Source organism: Bidens hawaiensis, unplaced genomic scaffold (genome assembly GCF_021521415.1).
Source record: "Bidens hawaiensis isolate Kalapana, Puna unplaced genomic scaffold, B.hawaiensis_p1.1 tig00005680_1, whole genome shotgun sequence".
Taxonomy (NCBI): domain Eukaryota; kingdom Viridiplantae; phylum Streptophyta; class Magnoliopsida; order Asterales; family Asteraceae; genus Bidens; species Bidens hawaiensis.
The window spans coordinates 684,897-705,155 of NW_027491370.1; the positions used below are offsets into that span (position 1 = coordinate 684,897).

The 20,259-nt window shown below is 37.9% G+C and overlaps 2 protein-coding genes across 2 annotated transcripts; one reads left to right on the plus strand and one right to left on the minus strand.

Annotated features, from left to right (window-relative positions):
• Nucleotides 1–4,932: 4,932 nt before the first annotated feature.
• Nucleotides 4,933–9,739, plus strand: LOC143630505 (ABC transporter F family member 5-like). Its single transcript, XM_077099500.1, has 9 exons — nucleotides 4,933–5,791; nucleotides 6,585–6,926; nucleotides 7,600–7,740; nucleotides 7,830–8,009; nucleotides 8,114–8,269; nucleotides 8,489–8,590; nucleotides 8,972–9,100; nucleotides 9,294–9,398; nucleotides 9,493–9,739. The coding sequence occupies exons 1-9, from the start codon at nucleotides 4,961–4,963 to the stop codon at nucleotides 9,586–9,588; spliced, it is 2,082 nt and encodes a 693-aa protein (XP_076955615.1). The 5' UTR covers nucleotides 4,933–4,960; the 3' UTR covers nucleotides 9,589–9,739.
• A 5,713-nt stretch (nucleotides 9,740–15,452) lies between these two features.
• Nucleotides 15,453–17,605, minus strand: LOC143630491 (alkane hydroxylase MAH1-like). Its single transcript, XM_077099484.1, has 2 exons — nucleotides 16,292–17,605; nucleotides 15,453–15,798 (listed from the first exon to the last, which is right to left on the minus strand). The coding sequence occupies exons 1-2, from the start codon at nucleotides 17,543–17,545 to the stop codon at nucleotides 15,478–15,480; spliced, it is 1,575 nt and encodes a 524-aa protein (XP_076955599.1). The 5' UTR covers nucleotides 17,546–17,605; the 3' UTR covers nucleotides 15,453–15,477.
• Nucleotides 17,606–20,259: the final 2,654 nt, after the last annotated feature.

Below are 20,259 nucleotides of genomic sequence, written 5' to 3' on the forward strand. Positions count from 1 at the left end.
AGGTTTATAAATCAAATACTCGGATATTTCTTATCCGAGAAGCTTTTCAAATAAAATGAATATTTTATCATTATAAATAAAAGTTTACAATTAAATTATTGTTTCAAAAGTATATTAATATTTTATTATAAATTAAAGACTTACGCTAAACTCTGATATATTTACAAAAAACAGGTACCAACTCACGCCTAGGCCCAAGTCGGGGTGTGACTTTTGTGTATTGCGCACGTGCAATGTTTTCAATACATACAAAATTCGACCTGATATCAGTATGCTATCATTCAATTAAAAACAAACAAGCATGCATACACGCAACAAACACAAATACATATTGTTTCATAAAGTTAGCTATAATGTAATGTAATACATCTATGCAATGTATACCGATATGCTTGTATAAGGTAACATTGTCGCGTTTTGACAAACACCTCTAAAAAACATCAATCATGCACTACATATATGCAATCATATAAATACCAACTTACAATGTATTATTGTACGATTAAAAAAACACAAAACAGAATATATTGCATATGTGAACTGATATAAACACAATAATCTTGATTTACAAACAAAACATGCAATAACACCCTATATTGAGCCATTCCTGTGCAATACACCTATGATTCTTGTACTACATATGTGCAATCAAACAGATACAAGCTGGTATCAACACATTGTTACTCGATTTACACAAATAAAGCAAAAATAATTCGATTTAAAAAAAAACAAAAACAGAGTATATTGCATATGTGAACTGATATAAACGCAATAATTTCGATTTACAAACAATACACGAAATAACACTATATACCGAGCCAATTCCGTGTAACACCTATGATTCTTGTACTATATATGTGCAATCAGACATATACGAGCTTGTATCAACACATTGTTAATCGATTTACACAAAAACAAACACATAATTTGATTTAAAAAAAAAACAAAAACATAGTATATTGCATATGTGAACTGATATAAACGCAATAATTTCGATTTACAAACAAAACACACAATAACACCGTTTATTGAGCCAATTCCGTGCAATACACCTATGATTCTTGTACTACATATGTGCAATCAGAAATATATGAGCTGGTATCAACACATTGTTACTCGATTTACACAAAATAACACACATAAACAGAGAACCGACTACTATTTTTTCCGATTCACTGTAATACGAATGATATACACATGAAACACATGATAAGACCTTGTAGGAACGATTACCTGGTGATGTTCTTTGCTGTAATCGACTGATTTCGCAATGAATCAGACAAATTTTGCAGGTAGATAGGATGAACCCTAGGTTAGGGGATGTGCGAGCGATATAGAGAGAGCGGATACAGATATTTTGTATGCCTAATTTAACCTTTTCTTTTAAAACCCCTGTTTTTTTTCACTCCTTTAATTAGTAAAATCAATATATTTGAAGGAGTTCTCTAGTTCTCCCATTTGTAGGAGTTCTCTCTAGATCCTACCCCTATATATATGTATATAATCGTGGAATTGCTCACTAACATATGTGTTGACAAAATTTTATGCAATGCTACATGTTTATTAATTGGTTGATTGACGATTTGAAGACGTTTTTTTTTTATTTTGGACCATTTAGGTTATTAGTTAAATGAACTATTTATATTCCTTGTACTTTGTTTTACCTGTATGAACAAGTTGTGTTGTTATTCATTGTTGAATAAAATGAATTAGTTATTTAAGTATTGTCACTTTAATAACGTCATTGTGTTCATGTGCAATCCATCGTGCCCCGACATGTTCCGCTGCTTTTGGTCGGGTTGTGACAAAAGTAATTTTGGACAAAATTGAATAAAATAACTAAAATGAACCAATCTTGGAGTAAAATATAAGTGATATTTTGTGAAGAAAGGGTATAGAATCATCCTATGTCGGTTAATCAAATCAATAAACGATTTTGGGGAAGATATGTCTTGTCCAAAAGTTTAGCCGTGGTGTCAACCACTTTTGCGACACTAATACTTGTGTCACGTGTTGAGAAGCACGGATGGCATGGGCTTCACATATCACGACCCAAATAAATCAGCCGTATTCTTGTGAAGCATCGCGTGTCGCAAAGGGTGAAGAACAAACATGTTGCGCATCGCGACCCAACTGAAAATGGGCAGAAACCCTAACATTGTCACGTATCGTGACGCGTGATGGGGAGATCCTTAGTGTGTCGAGACATACAAAGTTTCTAAAAAAAATTATATTTTGACAACTTTAACCTCTAAACTTTGATTAAATGCAATTAGAGCATGAAATACATGAAATAACGTTTGCGATTGAGTTTGTAACACCACAACAACATCAATAAATAAGTATAAATCATAAATACATACCATAAATGAATAACAACAATCAAGTTTTATTAATAATGATGATCCAAAAGGTAAATGAATACACAAATGGTGAATGCTACCCGAGACAAATCACCTCTCGCGATTACGACCCAAAACTCCTAAACCTCAATCCCCAATTAGGCAATTTTTGTGAAAAAGTTAGTTTAGAGAGAGATATATATAGAGAGAAGCAGGGAGATTATGTAGTTGTGAATGAAGTTGTGTGATGATTAGTCATTCGTAGATCTGAATTTTGAGTAGAAGCACTTACATATCTTGTGGATTCAAACACAGTGTCTTACCTTGAAGAAATCTTGTGGAGCAACACCGAGGAGGTAGAACGTGTATCCGTAATTAGATAGAAGAAGAACATAGATCCTAAGAGCATTCTCATCCCATTCCCCATCCCTATCTCTATAATTATACTAAAAAACACTACATTTTTCTCTCCTGTTCAATTAAATAATATTGTTTTATACATTTATCATTACAGTTTTCTTTCTCCTCTACTCACAACCAATCCAACAAATATTAAAAAATAAATAAGGGCAAACAATGTTCCCCAAATGTTTCCCCAAATTTACAAAATATCACTACATTTCTCTCTCCATCCTATAATTTACACTCACAATCACTCACAACCTTACCCTATAATTTGCAAACTCCCCACACATAATTATAAGGGATGTGATGAGAATACTCTAATTGAAACCCTAGATGAAACATTTCAGTCTTTATTATTTTTTCTTTTTTACTTTTTTATGTTTTTGATTTATATTTTGAGTTATGATTTTTAATTAGTTTTTAGGGTTTATTTTATTAAGATAAAAACTCCTAAAAGAAAATTAAAAAATAATAACACAAAACATTATGATAATAATAAAAAAAAAATTCGTTTTGAAAAAATCGACGAAAATGAGATATGAACCAAAATTGAAAAAATCGACGAAAATGAAATAAAAACCAAAACCTAACCAAACCCATCTTGTGCGTAAACTCGTGTCGGCTCGAAACCTAATCCGGGCCTAAACCTGAACAGATACCATTCCAATCCAAAATCCGTTTTGTGTCAAAACCTGTCTCGTGTGGAAATATGTGCCACTTCAAAACCCATTCCGACCCGAACCTGCCACATTTTCTTAGGACAATAACCCACATCGACACGTTTCTTTAAATTTGTCGATCCATTTTGACAGAAAATAACAATGTGGAATTCCAAGCGATCAGCTTTGACTGTTTTAATTAAAATGTGTGACCCAAACCTACCCGAATAATTTTCAAAACGACCCAAATTGACTTATTTGAAATGCTTTGGGTCAAAATTGCTACCTCTAGGTAATAATGTTTTTTTCTAAGTTTGGATTTAATGACAAAAACCTACAACTTTATTAATTGGGGTTGAAGAAGGATGAGTGTAGATTGGAGATGATGATACTTATGGCGGATATTATTGACAGTTTTTTTTGTTTTTAGCTTCTACCTATCACGTAATGTTGCCACCTTGATGTTTTTTTTATAACTAGAAATGTCATGTAAGCATCAGATCAACGAAGTTAACCAATCCATTAATCACGGACTGTTTGAAACACATGGATTTAGTTGAGAATGACAACAACCAAGTGTTAAGGGGGTGTTTGGCCTAGCTTTTATTTTTAAGCTTATGCTTATATATAAAATTAGCTTATAACTTTTTTTATATTATTTGATAAGCTCTTTCTAAGTGTTTGGATTAGCTTATATTCTACAAGTTAATTATGTGCCTTAATAAGTTGTTAAATCCAAAATTCTTTAATTTGTTAGAGTAATAATTACTAATCCACCACAATTTGAGGACAAATGAGTAATTTACACCTTTAAAAAAATAAGCTTGTATCAAATAAGCTAAAAAACCATCTTCAAATAAGCTTCTTCAAATGATTTTATATAAGCTAATAAGCATAAGCTTAAAAGGCTAAGCCAAACACCAAGTTAAGCTTATTTTGTCAAAAAAAGCTAAAAAAGCTATAAGCATGGTTAAAAAAGCTAGGCCAAACACCCCATAAATTAGATTTGTTATTTGCCAATATGAAATAGTTAGAATTAAACAAATTACCTATAAATGTATAGTACACAGCTAATCCACATTCTATTGGTAGATATTTTGAATGCACAGTTTTTTAAAAACTTCATGTCCTAATTTAAAAATTCACAATCTTCTATTTCACAATAAAACCTAATTAAAATCAAATTTAAAGTCGAGACCTTGCAACCTTCCTTCCAAATATGATGTGACGCTAAACTTCATTGATGTTTGAGGTAGAGTGATACAGATTACAGAATATAAAAACATGCAAGTAGTAGTAATAATAATAATAATAATAATAATAATAAAGGAAATAAGAAAAAGAAAAGTCGAAATCATCATAATAATAAAAACGGATGGCCAACATTGGTACAACATCTAATTATCTCACACTTTGTGGCTTACAATCTCCAAAATAATAACCACCATCACAAATAAAACCCCACTTTAAAATCACTTCCACAAATTCATCTTCTTCGTCAGAGTGTCTTTCCGATCACAACCACCATTGATCGGAACCTGCAACAACAATACAATGGAACTAGCCTCCAAACTCCTCCGTTCCACTTTCCTCAACCCATCCCCTCTTTCTTCCACTCTCCGAAAACCCTATTTCCGCCCCCAATTCCGCCCAATTCTAACCCCAATATCCAATTCCCACAATAACCATCCCGCCCGCTTATCCGCCGTTGCCGTCGACACCGAAACCACCACCGTCACCTCCCCAGACGATATCGAATCATTATTTTCTTCACAAACACCATCCGAAACCTCGCGAGGAGGCAGAGGCAAGCACTCGGGCACCGGTGCCTCGAGTATTTCATCGGGAGTTAGGTTAGAAAACATTAGTAAGACTTACAAAGGAGTCACAGTACTTAAAGATGTAACCTGGGAGGTTAAAAAGGGTGAGAAAGTAGGCTTAGTAGGCGTTAACGGTGCCGGCAAAACCACCCAGTTAAGGATAATATCCGGCACCGAACACCCCGACTCTGGGAACGTCATCAAGGCCAAACCCAATATGAGAATATCCTTTCTCAGCCAGGAGTTTGAGGTCTCCATGACTCGGACGGTCAGGGAGGAGTTTCTGCATGCTTTTAAGGAGGAAATGGAGATATCGAGCCGCTTGGAGAAGGTGCAGAAGGCGATCGAAGGCTCCGTCGATGATTTGGACTTGATGGGGAGGCTGTTGGATGAGTTTGATTTGCTGCAGAGGCGGGCGCAGGCCGTCAATTTGGATAGTGTTGATGTCAAGATTAATAAGTTGATGCCCGAGTTAGGCTTTTCGGTGGAGGATGGGGATAGGCTTGTCGCTTCTTTTAGTGGTGGCTGGCAGATGAGGATGTCACTTGGGAAGATATTGCTTCAGGTTTAATAACTTGTTACTAAATTCTGGTTTATTATGATCCAATTAATACATAGATTGAGTTACTTCAAATTAGTGAAATATGTTTATGGATGTATTCATTTTTCATGAGGACTTTAAGGTTGTGCACGGGTCCCTTTTTGGCTCAAATCGAACTGAAACCAAAAAAATTATTTTTGGGTTTCTGATAACTGTTTGGTTTCGGTTCCCGACGATAGGGTTGGTTTCTGTTTGTTTGGTTTTGTCATATTGGCTTGAAAATTTTGGGCTGATTAAAAAAAGGTTAAAAGAATGAATTCGGGCCTAATTTTTTTTTATCAAGTAATGATTAATTGACTATTACACGTTTGTGGCTAAAATTTTTGGGCTACACAGTTTATTAATTTTTTTTATTAATTAATTAAAAAACATCATAATCCATATGTTCAATAACAAACATTCAAATAAAGCAGTTTAATCCATGAAAAACTGATTTTTACGGGTTTGGTTATAAAAGTCGGTTCGGTTCACTTTTCAGGTCTGAGTACTACATGCAAAATTGAACCTGAACCGGAAATTCGGTTTTTCAGAAAACATAAAATCAAATTGTCGGTTTTGAGTTTGGGTAGATTCGATTAAGTCAGTTGGTTCTTGGATGTGACTTGGATTATAGTTTTTATGATATATAGTGTCAAACTATGCTAATTATGTGAGCAGCTGATTATGCGAGCAACTGGTTCTTCACGTTGCAATTATCACTTTATAAACACCATCCAAACACTCCCTAACATAATATTAAATTTGTTAACTTTTGCAGGATCCAGATTTGTTACTACTGGATGAACCTACAAACCATCTTGATCTAGACACGATCGAGTGGCTTGAAGGTTATCTCAGTAAGCAAGATGTTCCAATGGTGATCATATCTCATGACCGAGCTTTTCTTGACCAATTATGCACAAAAATAGTGGAAACTGACATGGGTGTTTCTAGAACATTCATTGGAAACTATTCTGACTACGTTATTAGTAAGGCATCATGGATTGAAGCTCAGTTTGCAGCTTGGGAAAAACAACAAAAGGAAATTGAGCACACACGTGGTTTGATTAGTAGGTTAAGTGCTGGAGCTAACTCTGGACGCGCATCTACCGCTGAAAAGGTTTTTATTATTATTTATTAAGTTCTAGACTATTAATGAATTTGTTAAATATAAGTTTCATTGCTGTTACTGAGTATAATTCATCAAATTGGCTATTGTTACTTTTCTAGTAAAATTACATATTACTTGATTTAAATATATAAAATGTAATTAATTTTCTTTTGATTGTGTAAAGTATACATACAGAGTTGTTATTCTAAAATTGTTTTGACTTTAGATACAGTTATATTTCTGTAACAGTTTTTTCTTCTTGAATAAAAAAAAGGCTAATATCATAAATAAACAATATACTTTCGTATTTTTCATGAAAATGTCTCTCAACTTGTAAATATACACTCAAAATTTTAATTAAGTGATTCAACATTTTTTAAAAACATAGAACAAAGAAAAACTATAGCGTCAAATTTTAATTAAATTAAGTGATTATCAAGTCCTTGTATAAAAACAAATTTTGAAGTATGTGATTTTAAACAAGTTTAGCAACTTCAATATCCAACAGTCAGTTTTAGTGATTTTTTCGTGTATGTGTACTTTTTACAAGTTAAGGAACCTTTTTACTTTTTCTCTTTGTAAATTGCAAGTATAATGTTTTTTCATAGCTACAAAAGTGTGGGTTATTAACTTCTTTTTCAATCATCTTATACTCATTTACACTTGTTTTATACAATAACAGAAGCTAGAAAAGCTCCAAGAGGAGGAACAAATTGGCAAACCATTTATTAGGAAACAAATGAAGATTAGATTCCCTGAACGTGGAAGAAGTGGAAGAGACGTAGTGACAATAAAAAATCTTGACTTTAGCTATGAAGACAAGGTAACAAATTATAAATCATATTAATGCCCTTATTTAATCTGATAAATGTATATTTCTCTGCTACGAAATAATATTGCATGCTTACACAGGTTCTGTTTAGAAAAGCCAGCATAAATATCGAAAGGGGTGAGAAAATTGCAATAATTGGGCCAAATGGTTGTGGAAAGAGTACTCTGCTCAAGTTGATTATGGGCTTACAAAAGCCAGACAGCGGGGAAGTAATTCTTGGAGAGCACAATGTGCTCCCAAACTACTTTGAGCAAAATCAGGTAATGCAAATAATCATAGAACTATAGGAGTCACATTTGCGTAATTGCGTTAATAATAATGGTAATAATAAGAGTAGTTGGTTGATCCTTATTTGTAATTACAGGCGGAGGCTCTTGATTTAGAGAAAACAGTGCTTGATACCGTAGCTGAAGTTGCAGAAGATTGGAGAATCGATGATATAAAGGGACTCCTTGGACGTTGCAATTTTAAGGCCGATATGCTTGACAGGAAAGTCTCTCTATTGAGTGGTGGTGAAAAGGTGTGTTTTTATTTTTGCATCAGTTTCTAAATGCTTAAAATGCCTTTTATACCAGGAAAATAACAATTTTGTAAACCAAACAATAACATTGATCTTGATGATGCCAGTATGCATGTATTATAATAAATTTTGATGGGATTTTTCAAGAATCGATGACGGGAGTATAGTATTGGTTTTTTTCTTGCTTATGAAATAATAATAAATTTGATTATTTTGCAGGCACGACTCTCATTTTGTAAGTTCATGGTTAAGCCTTCGACCTTACTGGTATTGGACGAGCCGACTAATCACTTGGATATACCTTCGAAAGAAATGCTTGAGGTTTGTTTCATTGACACTTACATTTATATTGTCTTCCTTTTATGAGTGATCTTGGTTTAAAACAAAGGCAACGGGGCACACGCATCATGTACGGGTCGTGTTGCCCTGTAAATAACCAAATAAGCGTTATTTACAACTAAAAGCTTTGTTCTGTTTTACTTATCAACCTTACTATAAAGCAAACCTTTCATATCCCTCTAGTTGTTTTACCTACAAGTCTCCTACCCGAATTTTGACCATTTTTAACAAAATTTGACCAATTTTGACCAAGTGCATGAGGCTTCTCAAGGACCGAGGCGCTTTCCTGATGGACTCACGCATCAGGCATGCCTTTTTATACTAAGTGAGTGTTGAGAATTTATGTTGTGTTTTGCTTATTAGGAAGCAATTTCCGAGTACGAGGGAACTGTGATCACTGTATCTCATGATCGATACTTCATTAAACAAATTGTGAACAGAGTTTTAGAAGTAAAAGATGGCAATTTGCAAGACTATAATGGTGACTATGAGGTAAGTTCTCTATCCTTATGGGGTAGAGGTAAGGCTGTCTACATCTTACCCTCCTCAGACCCTACCATAGCTTTGCTATTGGTGGGATATACTGAGTACGATGATGATGATGATGATGAATTAATAAATACTTGTGAAATAAAAGATATTGAAACATAATCATCATAAAGTTGATTTATGTTGCTTTCAACAGTATTATCTTGAGAAGAACATCGAGGCAAGAGAAAAGGCTCTTGAAAGAGAAGCCGAGCTAGAGGACAAGTCTTCGAAAGCAAAAGCCAAATCCAAGATGTCAAAGGCAAGTAATTTTTTGTCCATGTTAACCAATAACAATTTTCTTTTTCTTTTTATTTGGTTAATAAAGAGGAGTGATGTTGTTTATATGTATACAGGCGGAACGAGAAGCTCGCAAGAAGCAAAAGATGCAGGCATTTCAGCAGGCAAAACAGAAATCCAAGGGACTGAAAAATTCTAAAAGATGGAACTGAAGAAGGTAGCTAGCAAAATTGGTGATTTGTACATATTTTAATTATGCTCCATGGTTTACTATAGGAAAACTTCTGACCCCATGATGTTTTGTTAGTGGGTGAAACATAAATCTTTGATTATTAATCACCTTATAATAATTCTCATTCATATTGCCGCTGGTTTGGTTTGGTTTGGTATGGTCCTAATTTAATTTGTGTATTGTACCCGAAGAAACACTAATAGACCCCGGGCAGATTATGGATAATCTGGGGGTTAAATAGATGTTTCCCACGAGGGGTTGTGTCCGGCAAAGATGGTTCTTCTGGTGACCTGCAAAACAGACACCGTGAGCTCGTCACTGAGAAGGGGGGTACCTCCTTGTGACCACCCTCCGGCGTGAGAATCAGACTAGATTGCTCTTGAATATAAATGTATATTAAGAGATTGCTAGAGAAGATAAGATGTGATAAGGTAATGTAATGTGTCCATACCATTCCAAGGTGTTGGAGTATTTATAGCCGAAGATAGGTTTCCAAGAAGGTACAGCCGGCTGAATAGTATTCCTGTTCTGCCAACTGTGGGCTACGCACATGCCATGCTGGCAGTTGGTGGGTAGGCAGCGGCTGATAGGGACCAGGCCGGCTGTGTACTATTCCTTTTCCACCAAATGCAGGCTATGCAAGTGCTACGACAGGTTGGTGAGTAGGCAGCGGCTAATAGTGACAGGGGTTGGTGAGTAGGCAGCGGCTGATAGTGACCAGGCCGGCTGTGTACTATTCCTTTGTCACAGTGAGTTGTCGCTGCTTTGGTCAGACCTTTTGTCCATACCTCGTCAGGTACAATACAAAAGGTCCTCCAGTAGCGTACGGACTGGCTCATTTGGGCGGGAGTATTCCCGGCTTTGGGCGGGAGTGTTCCCGGCTTGCTCACTCCTTCTTCAGGTGACATTACTGAATTATTTAAGAGTTAAGTGCCTTGTGCGTGTAGCCTTGCTGCGCAGGTAGCCTTCCCTGATGGCTTGTATCCGCAGCTGCAGGAACAGGAGGGGTACTTCACCATTGGGAGGCTTTTCCTGCGGGAACAGCTTGCGTACTGCGCGTAAGGAGGTCACGTCTCTGAGCATGGTGGGTCCTGCGGATCCAGTTGGTTTCTGCGCAGACGTCCCTCTTCAAGGTGAGTCTTGCGAGTTTAGCCTTTGCGCAGACGTCCCTGTTGAAGGTGAGTCTTGCGGGTTCAACTGCGCAGACGTCCCTCTTTGAGGTGAGTCTTGCGGGTCCAACTGGGCTCTGCTGGGACCTACCTCTTCAAGTCCCCCCAGTCCAATGTTCTTCTCATGAATTGTTAATAAGTGAGGTGAACTTTTGGACTTAAGCAAAGGGTTTTGAAAAGGGTTTATTTTTAAGGTTTTCCATGTGGATTCTTCCCGCGGAAGTCCTAATGTCACGTGCATAAATTCCCGACTTTTCTGCTTGATCTTTGGGTATGATGCGGGTAGGTCTGTAACCTCCTCGCAAGTCAGGAGCGTTGAGTTCCACTTGTGTAGATTCTCCATGAGGTTTTGGTAGTTTTGAACATAGTGATCAATTATGTTAAAACAACCAATTCCATCATGGAGCTTCAAACAACTAGTTCCCGACGTTCCCGCTATGCGGGGATGTTATTCCCGTTTCCGCAAGCATGGCCCAGAAGATCCTTCTTGGTTTCAATTCCCTGCGGAGTGCTAGGTATGTGAAGGGTTTCGCCTTGACACTGTACCCGCACTCGTCTTATAGTTACTTTACTTCCAAGGTATTCCTGGCTTCAATTCCCTGCGGGTGCTAAGTATGTGAAGGGTTTTGCCTTGACACTGTACCCGCACCCGTCTTATAGTTACTTGGTTGCCGAAGTATTCTTGGCTTCAATTCCCTGCAGGTGCTAAGTATGTGAAGGGTTTTGCCTTAACACTGTACTCGCACCTGTCTTATAGTTACTTGGTTGCCAAGGTAAGGGGTATAGTCCCGCTTACTTTTGAATCTTTTTGAAATTCGAAGAGTTGGTGAAAGGATAAGAACAGTCCAAACTGTTGAAACGTCGTCCGACGGTTTCTTCTGACAGTGTCAGGACGTGCAGGAAGTTATGGCGACGTGACAGTATATGGTCATTCCAGACGCTTTTTCAGGCGCGTGGGCACGAGTTTTCGGGCGCGTGGCCGCGAAGTTTACGGCACGCGTCCTGTCAACAGCTGTTGCCAGCTTGCTTTTTCCACGTGTCATAGTTTCATTGCACCAGCGTTTTCCTCTCTCTTCCGCATTAAATTCATCGCATTCATTGTGATGAGTATATAAAGGGAGGAGAGGTTGCATCTCAACTCACAGTATCACCTCTTTTCTTCTTCTAAACGATTTCCGGCGAATACTCTAACTTTTCTGTCGAGCATTCTCCTGAAATCGTTCTTGTTTACATTCAAAACATGTCTTCTCATGATCTTGAAGTTACTGCTGAAGAGTCGGACGTGTATTCTGAGAACCCGACGTCCACTTCTGATAGGGACGATAAGAGTACTGCTGGCGAGTGCCAGTGTGCTCTTCCCGTCGACCAGTATCAGTACATCGTCAGGAAGTTCATGCTCGAGCCTTTCGAGCCTGAGTTTCCTGAGCCACACCAGACGGTGTACGATGCACTAATTGACCCCGGGCAGATTATGGATAATCTGGGGGTTAAATAGATGTTTCCCACGAGGGGTTGTGTCCGGCAAAGATGGTTCTTCTGGTGACCTGCAAAACAGACACCGTGAGCTCGTCACTGAGAAGGGGGGGTACCTCCTTGTGACCACCCTCCGGCGTGAGAATCAGACTAGATTGCTCTTGAATATAAGTGTATATTAAGAGATTGCTAGAGAAGATAAGATGTGATAAGGTAATGTAATGTGTCCATACCATTCCAAGGTGTTGGAGTATTTATAGCCGAAGATAGGTTTCCAAGAAGGTACAGCCGGCTGAATAGTATTCCTGTTCTGCCAACTGTGGGCTACGCACATGCCATGCTGGCAGTTGGTGGGTAGGCAGCGGCTGATAGGGACCAGGCCGGCTGTGTACTATTCCTTTTCCACCAAATGCAGGCTATGCACGTGCTACGACAGGTTGGTGAGTAGGCAACGGCTAATAGTGACAGGGGTTGGTGAGTAGGCAGCGGCTGATAGTGACCAGGCCGGCTGTGTACTATTCCTTTGTCACAGTGAGCTGTCGCTGCTTTGGTCAGACCTTTTGTCCATACCTCGTCAGGTACAGTACAAAAGGTCCTCCAGTAGCGTACGGACTGGCTCATTTGGGCGGGAGTATTCCCGGCTTTGGGCGGGAGTGTTCCCGGCTTGCTTACTCCTTCTTCAGGTGACATTACTGAATTATTTAAGAGTTAAGTGCCTTGTGCGTGTAGCCTTGCTGCGCAGGTAGCCTTCCCTGATGGCTTGTATCCGCAGCTGCGGGAACAGGCGGGGTACTTCACCATTGGGAGGCTTTTCCTGCGGGAACACCTTGCGTACTGCGCGTAAGGAGGTCACGTCTCTGAGCATGGTGGGTCCTGCGGATCCAGTTGGTTTCTGCGCAGACGTCCCTCTTCAAGGTGAGTCTTGCGAGTTTAGCCTTTGCGCAGACGTCCCTGTTGAAGGTGAGTCTTGCGGGTTCAACTGCGCAGACGTCCCTCTTTGAGGTGAGTCTTGCGGGTCCAACTGGGCTCTGCTGGGACCTACCTATTCAGTACCTACCTGAGTTTGCTTGTTATTTCAAGGCTAAGTTAGATTTTCAAGTGTTCATTATCAATAAAATACATCCATCCAATTTACATTCCAAGGAATTAGAGCCACGATCAATATTGAAACATCAAATGAATATAGCATTATAATAAGAAATTAGAAATAGCACAGACAACCGTTGATGTATGTTCTAAAAAGTAAACATAGAAAGGAATGTCAAGATAGAATAGAGAAACCAAGTTATATCATTTAAACATGGGTTAACACATAGAATGCAAATCATAATTATTCAATCACATACATAAACATAAACAACAAGTTAGAAAATCTTGTGGGAATCGTCTAAAAGGAAACCTTTGTCCCCTTCAGCTAATCAATATTTGCATTTACTACCATCAAGTAATTAAATGACCTGTTTGTGAGTTACGTCGAGACTACATTAACAGGTTACTTATGGCACACATTTGTTAGCATGCGCTTGGTGGAGGCTGATGTCAACTTGGCGGGTTCTATTGCAGTTAAGGAAAACATAAGACATCGACGGATATGATTTGTATTCGATAAAGTTTTCTGCCATCGCTTCTTTCCCAAGTCTTGACGGTTCCCCACTTTTCTTGCGATTCGGCCGTGTGGGTGTGGGTATGTCTTCGTCGGAATTGTCTTCGGGTTCCTCGTTCAAGTTCATGCTTGGCATGTTGCATGACAAGCCGCCGGTAGACGTTGTGTAGTCCCCAGACTCGGAAGTTTTTGATCTTTTTGAAGAAAATCCTTTCTTCCTTAGAGCCGTTGGTCCGTTCAAATCGACCAACGAAATCGGTTCCCACTTCGCATGATGTCTCGCAATCTCCCACGTTTCCAAGTGGGGAAAATCCCTACATTTGTAAGCTTGGACATATTCGGCCAAAGCGTTCTTTATGATAGTCGCCTCGCTCGCTCCGCTTTGTGGAGTTCGGGACTACAAAACATTTAGAAAAAATATATATATCAAATTATAAAAATAAAGTAATAGATTATAAAATAAATAAACTAAAAATAGTTACCTCTTGGACGTAACAAACATTAAATTTTGACATTTTTTTATTCAAATCTCCCCACTTGCCAATCATTTGATCCTTGTTTCGTTCGGTTGCGCCCGGAAGTTTCGAGAAATGCTATTTAACACGTTTCCAAAACGCTTCTTTTCTTTGTTGGTTTGAGTGTTTTTTTGATTCGGAGCAATGAAAATAAGCCTTGGTCAAGGCGACCTCCTCATCGGCCAACCAACGTCGATTACCTCTTTGATGCGGCTCCTCATCCGCGGATTTATCTTCATCCAAAGTTTGCACTTCGTGACGAAAAGCACTTGTAAATTGATGTATAACCTCGTTATCGTCTAGAGGATCGACGGACATTTGAGACGGTTGAGATCCAAACATTTGAGACATTTGAGACGGTTGAGATTCAAACATTTGGGACGGTTGAGATCCAAAAGTTTGAAAAGCATTATTTGGGTAATTTTGGGTAGAAAAATGGAGAATAAAAGGTTGGTTTTGATACGATTGGTTTTGGGACGGTTGATAATAACGTTGTTGTTGGGAAGGTTGTTGTTGGTTTTGGGACGGTTGAAAAGGTTGGGGATGATAAGATTGTTGTTGGGAAGGTTGGTTTGTGTCGGGTTCGTCTTGTAAGCGAAATCTCGTCGGTTTACCTAGATTTTGTCGAACCTTTGGTCGGGTTTGGGTTTTCTTTGAACCCGACCCACGTTTTTTTGAACCCTCCATTTGATATGTTAAAAATGGTGTGTGTAATAGAAGATTTTGAGTTGGATTTGTGTATGTTTTGAAGATATTTTATATAGGTAAATAATGTTTTTCTTTTTTATTTTCCAAGGCTTCCAACGACTACATTCCTCCCCCCACCCTCTAACGGCTCTTTTCTTGGAATGCAACCCTCATCAAGCATGACACCCATCACACAAATATGCCCAAATTTGCATGACAAGGGAGCGGCGACGGTTTGGACCAAGAAAAACCATGAGTGATGTTTTCCCATTTTTAAATTTGTATTTTTGTCCAAAGTATATATGAAACACACCATCGTCTTTAATTATTTATTTATTTTATATTTTCATAAGAGACGACTTTTATTTTATTTAAAGTAACCAAACATAATGATTTTGAAATCAATCATTGAGTGATCCACGTCAAGGCCATCTTGGCGTAACTCGAACCTTCAAGCCATGTTTCATGTAAAGGATGATCGAAACATTAGGCTCAACAACATGATCTTTAACCATTTCAAAATTGTAATTATGAAGAATCATTGCACCTATGGCTTTCATTTGAGTGAAGGCCACTTGTCTCCCTATGCATGTCCGAGGGCCTGCATTGAACGACAAGAACTTATATGATGGCTCGTGCCTTATCATATTTTTGTCGGTGATCCACCTCTCCGGCTTGAATTCGCAACTATCTTCGCCCCAAATAGTATACATCCTTCCCATGGCGTACAAAGAAAACAAAACCTTGAATTATAGGGAAGAACAAAATCAAAATAAAGCACGTACTATGCTTGCTTACAAGTTTTAAAATCTTGTACAATTTAAAATATAAACGAAATAATGAATAGATTACTTAAAAGTATAAATTCTGAATATGAAAATGAAATATGAAGTGCGATTGAAATTAAAAAGTTAGGTGAAATTTGTGAGCATACACTTGATAAGTAGAAACTTGTGCCGAACGATTTTGGTGATTTGAATGTGACATTATACCATAATAATTAATTATACCACCTTTTTTTACATATTATGATCATACCTCAACTTTTATACTACATAATACTTTTGTGTTATAAAAAAAATCATTATATAAATTACATTTATTTACAAATAAAATAATAATGCATTCATTTTTAACTGATCAAAGTAACATTTTATATCATATATGTTCCTGCTAATATCTATAGATAGATTTAGAAAATGGCTACCTTCACATATCAAAAGAAATAAACGTTACCTTCATAGTTGGATCAACACGATGACCGCTAGGAAGAATATCGGGTTTAATCGGAGCCTTATGTTGAAACGGGACTGGCGGGTAGAGTCTTAGCGCTTCACAAAACGCAGCATGTAGATAAACGAGTTTGTTCGTATCTTCGCCTTTAAAATCACGTGGTTTTTGAACATCAGACTCGGGAATAGTCGCATTTATTTCATCTCTAATCTTTTTGATGATGCTTGGGTGGGTCACAACGAGCCAAAGAAACCACGTCAATGAAGAGCTTGTTGTGTCCCTCCCAGCAATCATCAAATTCAAGATGGTATCCCTCAAGAACTTATCATCTTGTTTGAATTTGAACCCATCACCGCATGACCGATCATGTTGATCCGCCATCAAGGACGTCAACAAGTCAACACCCGTTGCATCGTGTTGATCAGACATATCTTTTCGTTTTCTCGCGATAAGATCCCCGATGACATCATCCAGTGTCTCCCATGCGTGTTTCAGTTTCTTCTCTTTCCCAAACCCTAGCCACCTTTGTAGTTTCCACAGGCTTTTTGGAACCACATGGCGTGCGAAAATGGCTTCTTCGGCATCATCCAAGGCTCGTGCGAATGGTACGTCTTTGAAGTCGACTGTTAAACACCCAGGGTCGTATCCAGTGACAAACATACAAGTAGTGTCAAAAGTAAGCCTTTGAAAGACATCTTGCATGTCTACAACCAAGCCTTTTGACGCAACATGGTTTAGCACCGGAGTTAAACCCTTGGACAGTTTTTCAGTGGTCGTCCTTGCCAAGAACTTTTGAAACCTTTGATTATTAATCAAAGCGTTGGTAATCTTACGATGTGTACGCCATAACTCGTAATCGGAGTTGAAGATCCCGTCGCCAAGGACTTGAAAAATCTCTCTAAACTCATTGCCTTTAGGAAAGTTCAAGAAGTTGGAGCTCATGATGTGGTGGATGTCGGACGGGTCAACGGTGGCCAACATGTACATATTAACGAACCATGGACCTTTGAACAAGAAGGTGCCTCCAGTCTCCCCAAGTAGCTCTGCACAGCGTTCGTGGATTGATTCCACGTTGCGAGCCAAAGACGGAAGCATCCCGAGAAATGGCCACTCGTAAAGTTCCGCGTGTCGTTGACGGAATAAAGAGAAAGAGATGTAGCATATGGCTGCCAGGATTAGGTCAAGAAAGGCGAAAGGGAAGGCCATTATTTGGTGCGGGAGTAGGAGTAGAATGAATGAAAAGAGTCGAGGGTTCATTAGTAGTATTTATATTGGTGAATGTAATCACGGGATTGGTTGGTTGGTTGGTTGTTTGACGTGTATTGTGGAGTCAAAGTGAAACATCATGTTCTTTTAGCATGAAAACGTTATAAATAATGTAGTTTTAACCAATAATTTTAGACCCGGACCGGACGTCGACTCAGACGTCTTACTGGGTCAAAGGTCGGACCGACCCGGAAGAGCGGACCGGTGTTTGACCCGGATAATGTCATAAATAATTTAAATATATATATATATATAATTCTCGAGCCGGGGGTCTCACCGGAGGCAGCCTCTCTATCCCTATGGGGTAGAGGTAAGGCTGTCTACATCTTACCCTCCTCAGACCCTAACATAGCTTTGCTATTGGTGGGATATACTGAGTACGATGATGATGATGATGATGATGATATATATATATATAATTCATATACATATAAAAATAATGATAACCGAAAATAATAATAATAATAACAAATTTTAGTGTTTATCTATGTTTTATACATTGCTTTTTAAATATGTATGATTTATGTTTGATTACTAGAAACATCAATAAAGCTTGGTTGGTTGACTCATGGGTAATTATTAAAGATTCTATCTTTATAATGACTCAAGTTCGAATCCTGACATGCAAATTTCATTTTAAATTTAATAAAAAAATGGGTTTTACCGGTTCACCCGCCGGGTCAACCGGTCCAAGCCGACCGCTCACCCACAAAAACGGGCCAAATACTGTGACCCGACCCGGTATAAAGACCGGGTCCCGGTCCGACCGTCCGGGCCAGGCCGGGGTTCAAAACACTAGTTTTAACATTTTTCCACTTACTAAACCTACTAATTTATATATTTCTCCAATTCTAAAACATCATATACCCTGTTCAATTTACAATACCCAAAACCAAACAAATTAAAAAAATCACAATTGAAAAACATACTACTATAAAAACAATTGAAAAGTCGACATCATTTACATCCATTCTTAGCTATCTTAACTAACTAATTGTCAACTTTAATCTTAAATAAAATACAATATGATGTTACGTTAGTTTCTGGTAGCGAGTCAGATCCTGCAAGAGGCTTCCAGCAGTGAACCAAATCCCGTCATGTGCTTCTAAAGCCACATGCCAGATCTGGCAGAGACTTCTGGTATAGAACAAAATCAGCACGACAAGTTTCGAGTAATACATCATATCTAATGAAAAGGCTTCTAGGCTTTACCCATAATCTAAGGGAGGCTTCTAGTATTACACTAGATCTGATAGAGCTAGGTTAATGGCTAATTTATTGACATAAACAAATTGAAAAAACCTAATGACTAACACCATTTATTTTTCCTTAAATAACATAGGTATGTTCGGTAACATTGTTGAATTATGCTTGTCACAATAAGTGGGCTAGGTTATAACCATAATTTGTTGAGAAATACAATTCAGAGGTGTTATAAAAGGATAAATAAGGAAAGATGAAATTAACCAGTTTCATCAATACAAAGCCTTTAATTAATAAGGATTAAATACTCTAAATAATGGAGTTTTAACATATTTTCCCTTACTAAGCCTACTAATTTACATATTTTCCCAACTCTAAAACATCACTTACATATTTTCCCTTTTCATTACAAATTACCCTTTTACCCCCGTTCTATTTACAATACCCAAAACCAAACAAATTAGAAAAACACAATTGAAAAATATACTACTGGAGAAACAATTGAAATGTCGACTTCTTTCTTCTATCTTCTTCTTGGGCGCAAGCAGGCAATCTGCTCGTTTTTGTTCGACGTCGGCTCTGTGACTTTCTGTACGTCTCTACACATCCGGTATGATTCTTATTTAGGGCTTTCTATTTTCTTGTTTTTGTGTTCGTAGTTCCTTCTGGAATCTCACTAAGGATGGATGTGTAAGAGCTGGTCGATGATGACATGGGGGAAGGCCAGTCAATAGATATAGGAAAAAATGACATTAGCTTGTTTAAATGCTAAGAATCATTTTATCTTTCTACTAGGAACTGCTTACCTTTGGTGCTTTATATATATATATATTTTATATAAGGTAGTAATCCCGTAGAGGCAAGGGCGAATCGAGTTAGCATCCCGCCATTCATGCCATGCCTAGTCAGCTAGGCTAATTAGTTAATTCCTTCCAATAAAATAATTTTGCGATGATGCACGTAATTGATCTCTTATTAGCTTATATTAAAATTTCTAAAGGAATTGGTCAAGGAAGACTAAGAGAAGAGAACCTAAAATGAAAGGTCATATAGTGAAAAATGAACAAAAAGCCACAACCCAAAGGCTAATTCATGTTTTGCCAATGAGTGATGTTATTTTACTTCATATCCCAAGTTAGGAATACGATCACAACTTACCCCACCACAAAGCGATTCATATCTCTATTTCATAGGCGCTAACTCTTACTTAAACAGCTTCGCTTCCTTCCATTAGTCAATCAAACATTTTCATAATATCTATAATGCCAATAAAGTAGGAGGGGGATGAAAATGCCAAATCGAAAACAACCTGTAAAGTTGGTTCCTGTGGACTGAGTCTAGTGCTTTATACGTTGCAAGAAAAGGAAGGAAAGGAAGATAAGTAGGGGAAATTAGATCCTATTATGGTTGACTACTCACGGCGTGGCCGCTTCTCCCTTTGCCTACATCTCTTTGTCCAGCTCGTGTATCAACATATAAGAAGATTCCTTTATAAGAGAGAA

Bases quoted from the DNA above. Each gene is read 5' to 3' on its own strand.
- LOC143630505 (XM_077099500.1), top strand. From the start codon at position 4,961: ATGGAACTAGCCTCCAAACTCCTCCGTTCCACTTTCCTCAACCCATCC. The intron at 7,741-7,829 runs GTAACAAATTAT...ATGCTTACACAG, and splicing joins ACTTTAGCTATGAAGACAAG to GTTCTGTTTAGAAAAGCCAG. The intron at 8,270-8,488 runs GTGTGTTTTTAT...ATTATTTTGCAG, and splicing joins TATTGAGTGGTGGTGAAAAG to GCACGACTCTCATTTTGTAA.
- LOC143630491 (XM_077099484.1), bottom strand. From the start codon at position 17,545: ATGAACCCTCGACTCTTTTCATTCATTCTACTCCTACTCCCGCACCAA. The intron at 15,799-16,291 runs GTAACGTTTATT...CTATAATTCAAG, and splicing joins GTGTTGATCCAACTATGAAG to GTTTTGTTTTCTTTGTACGC.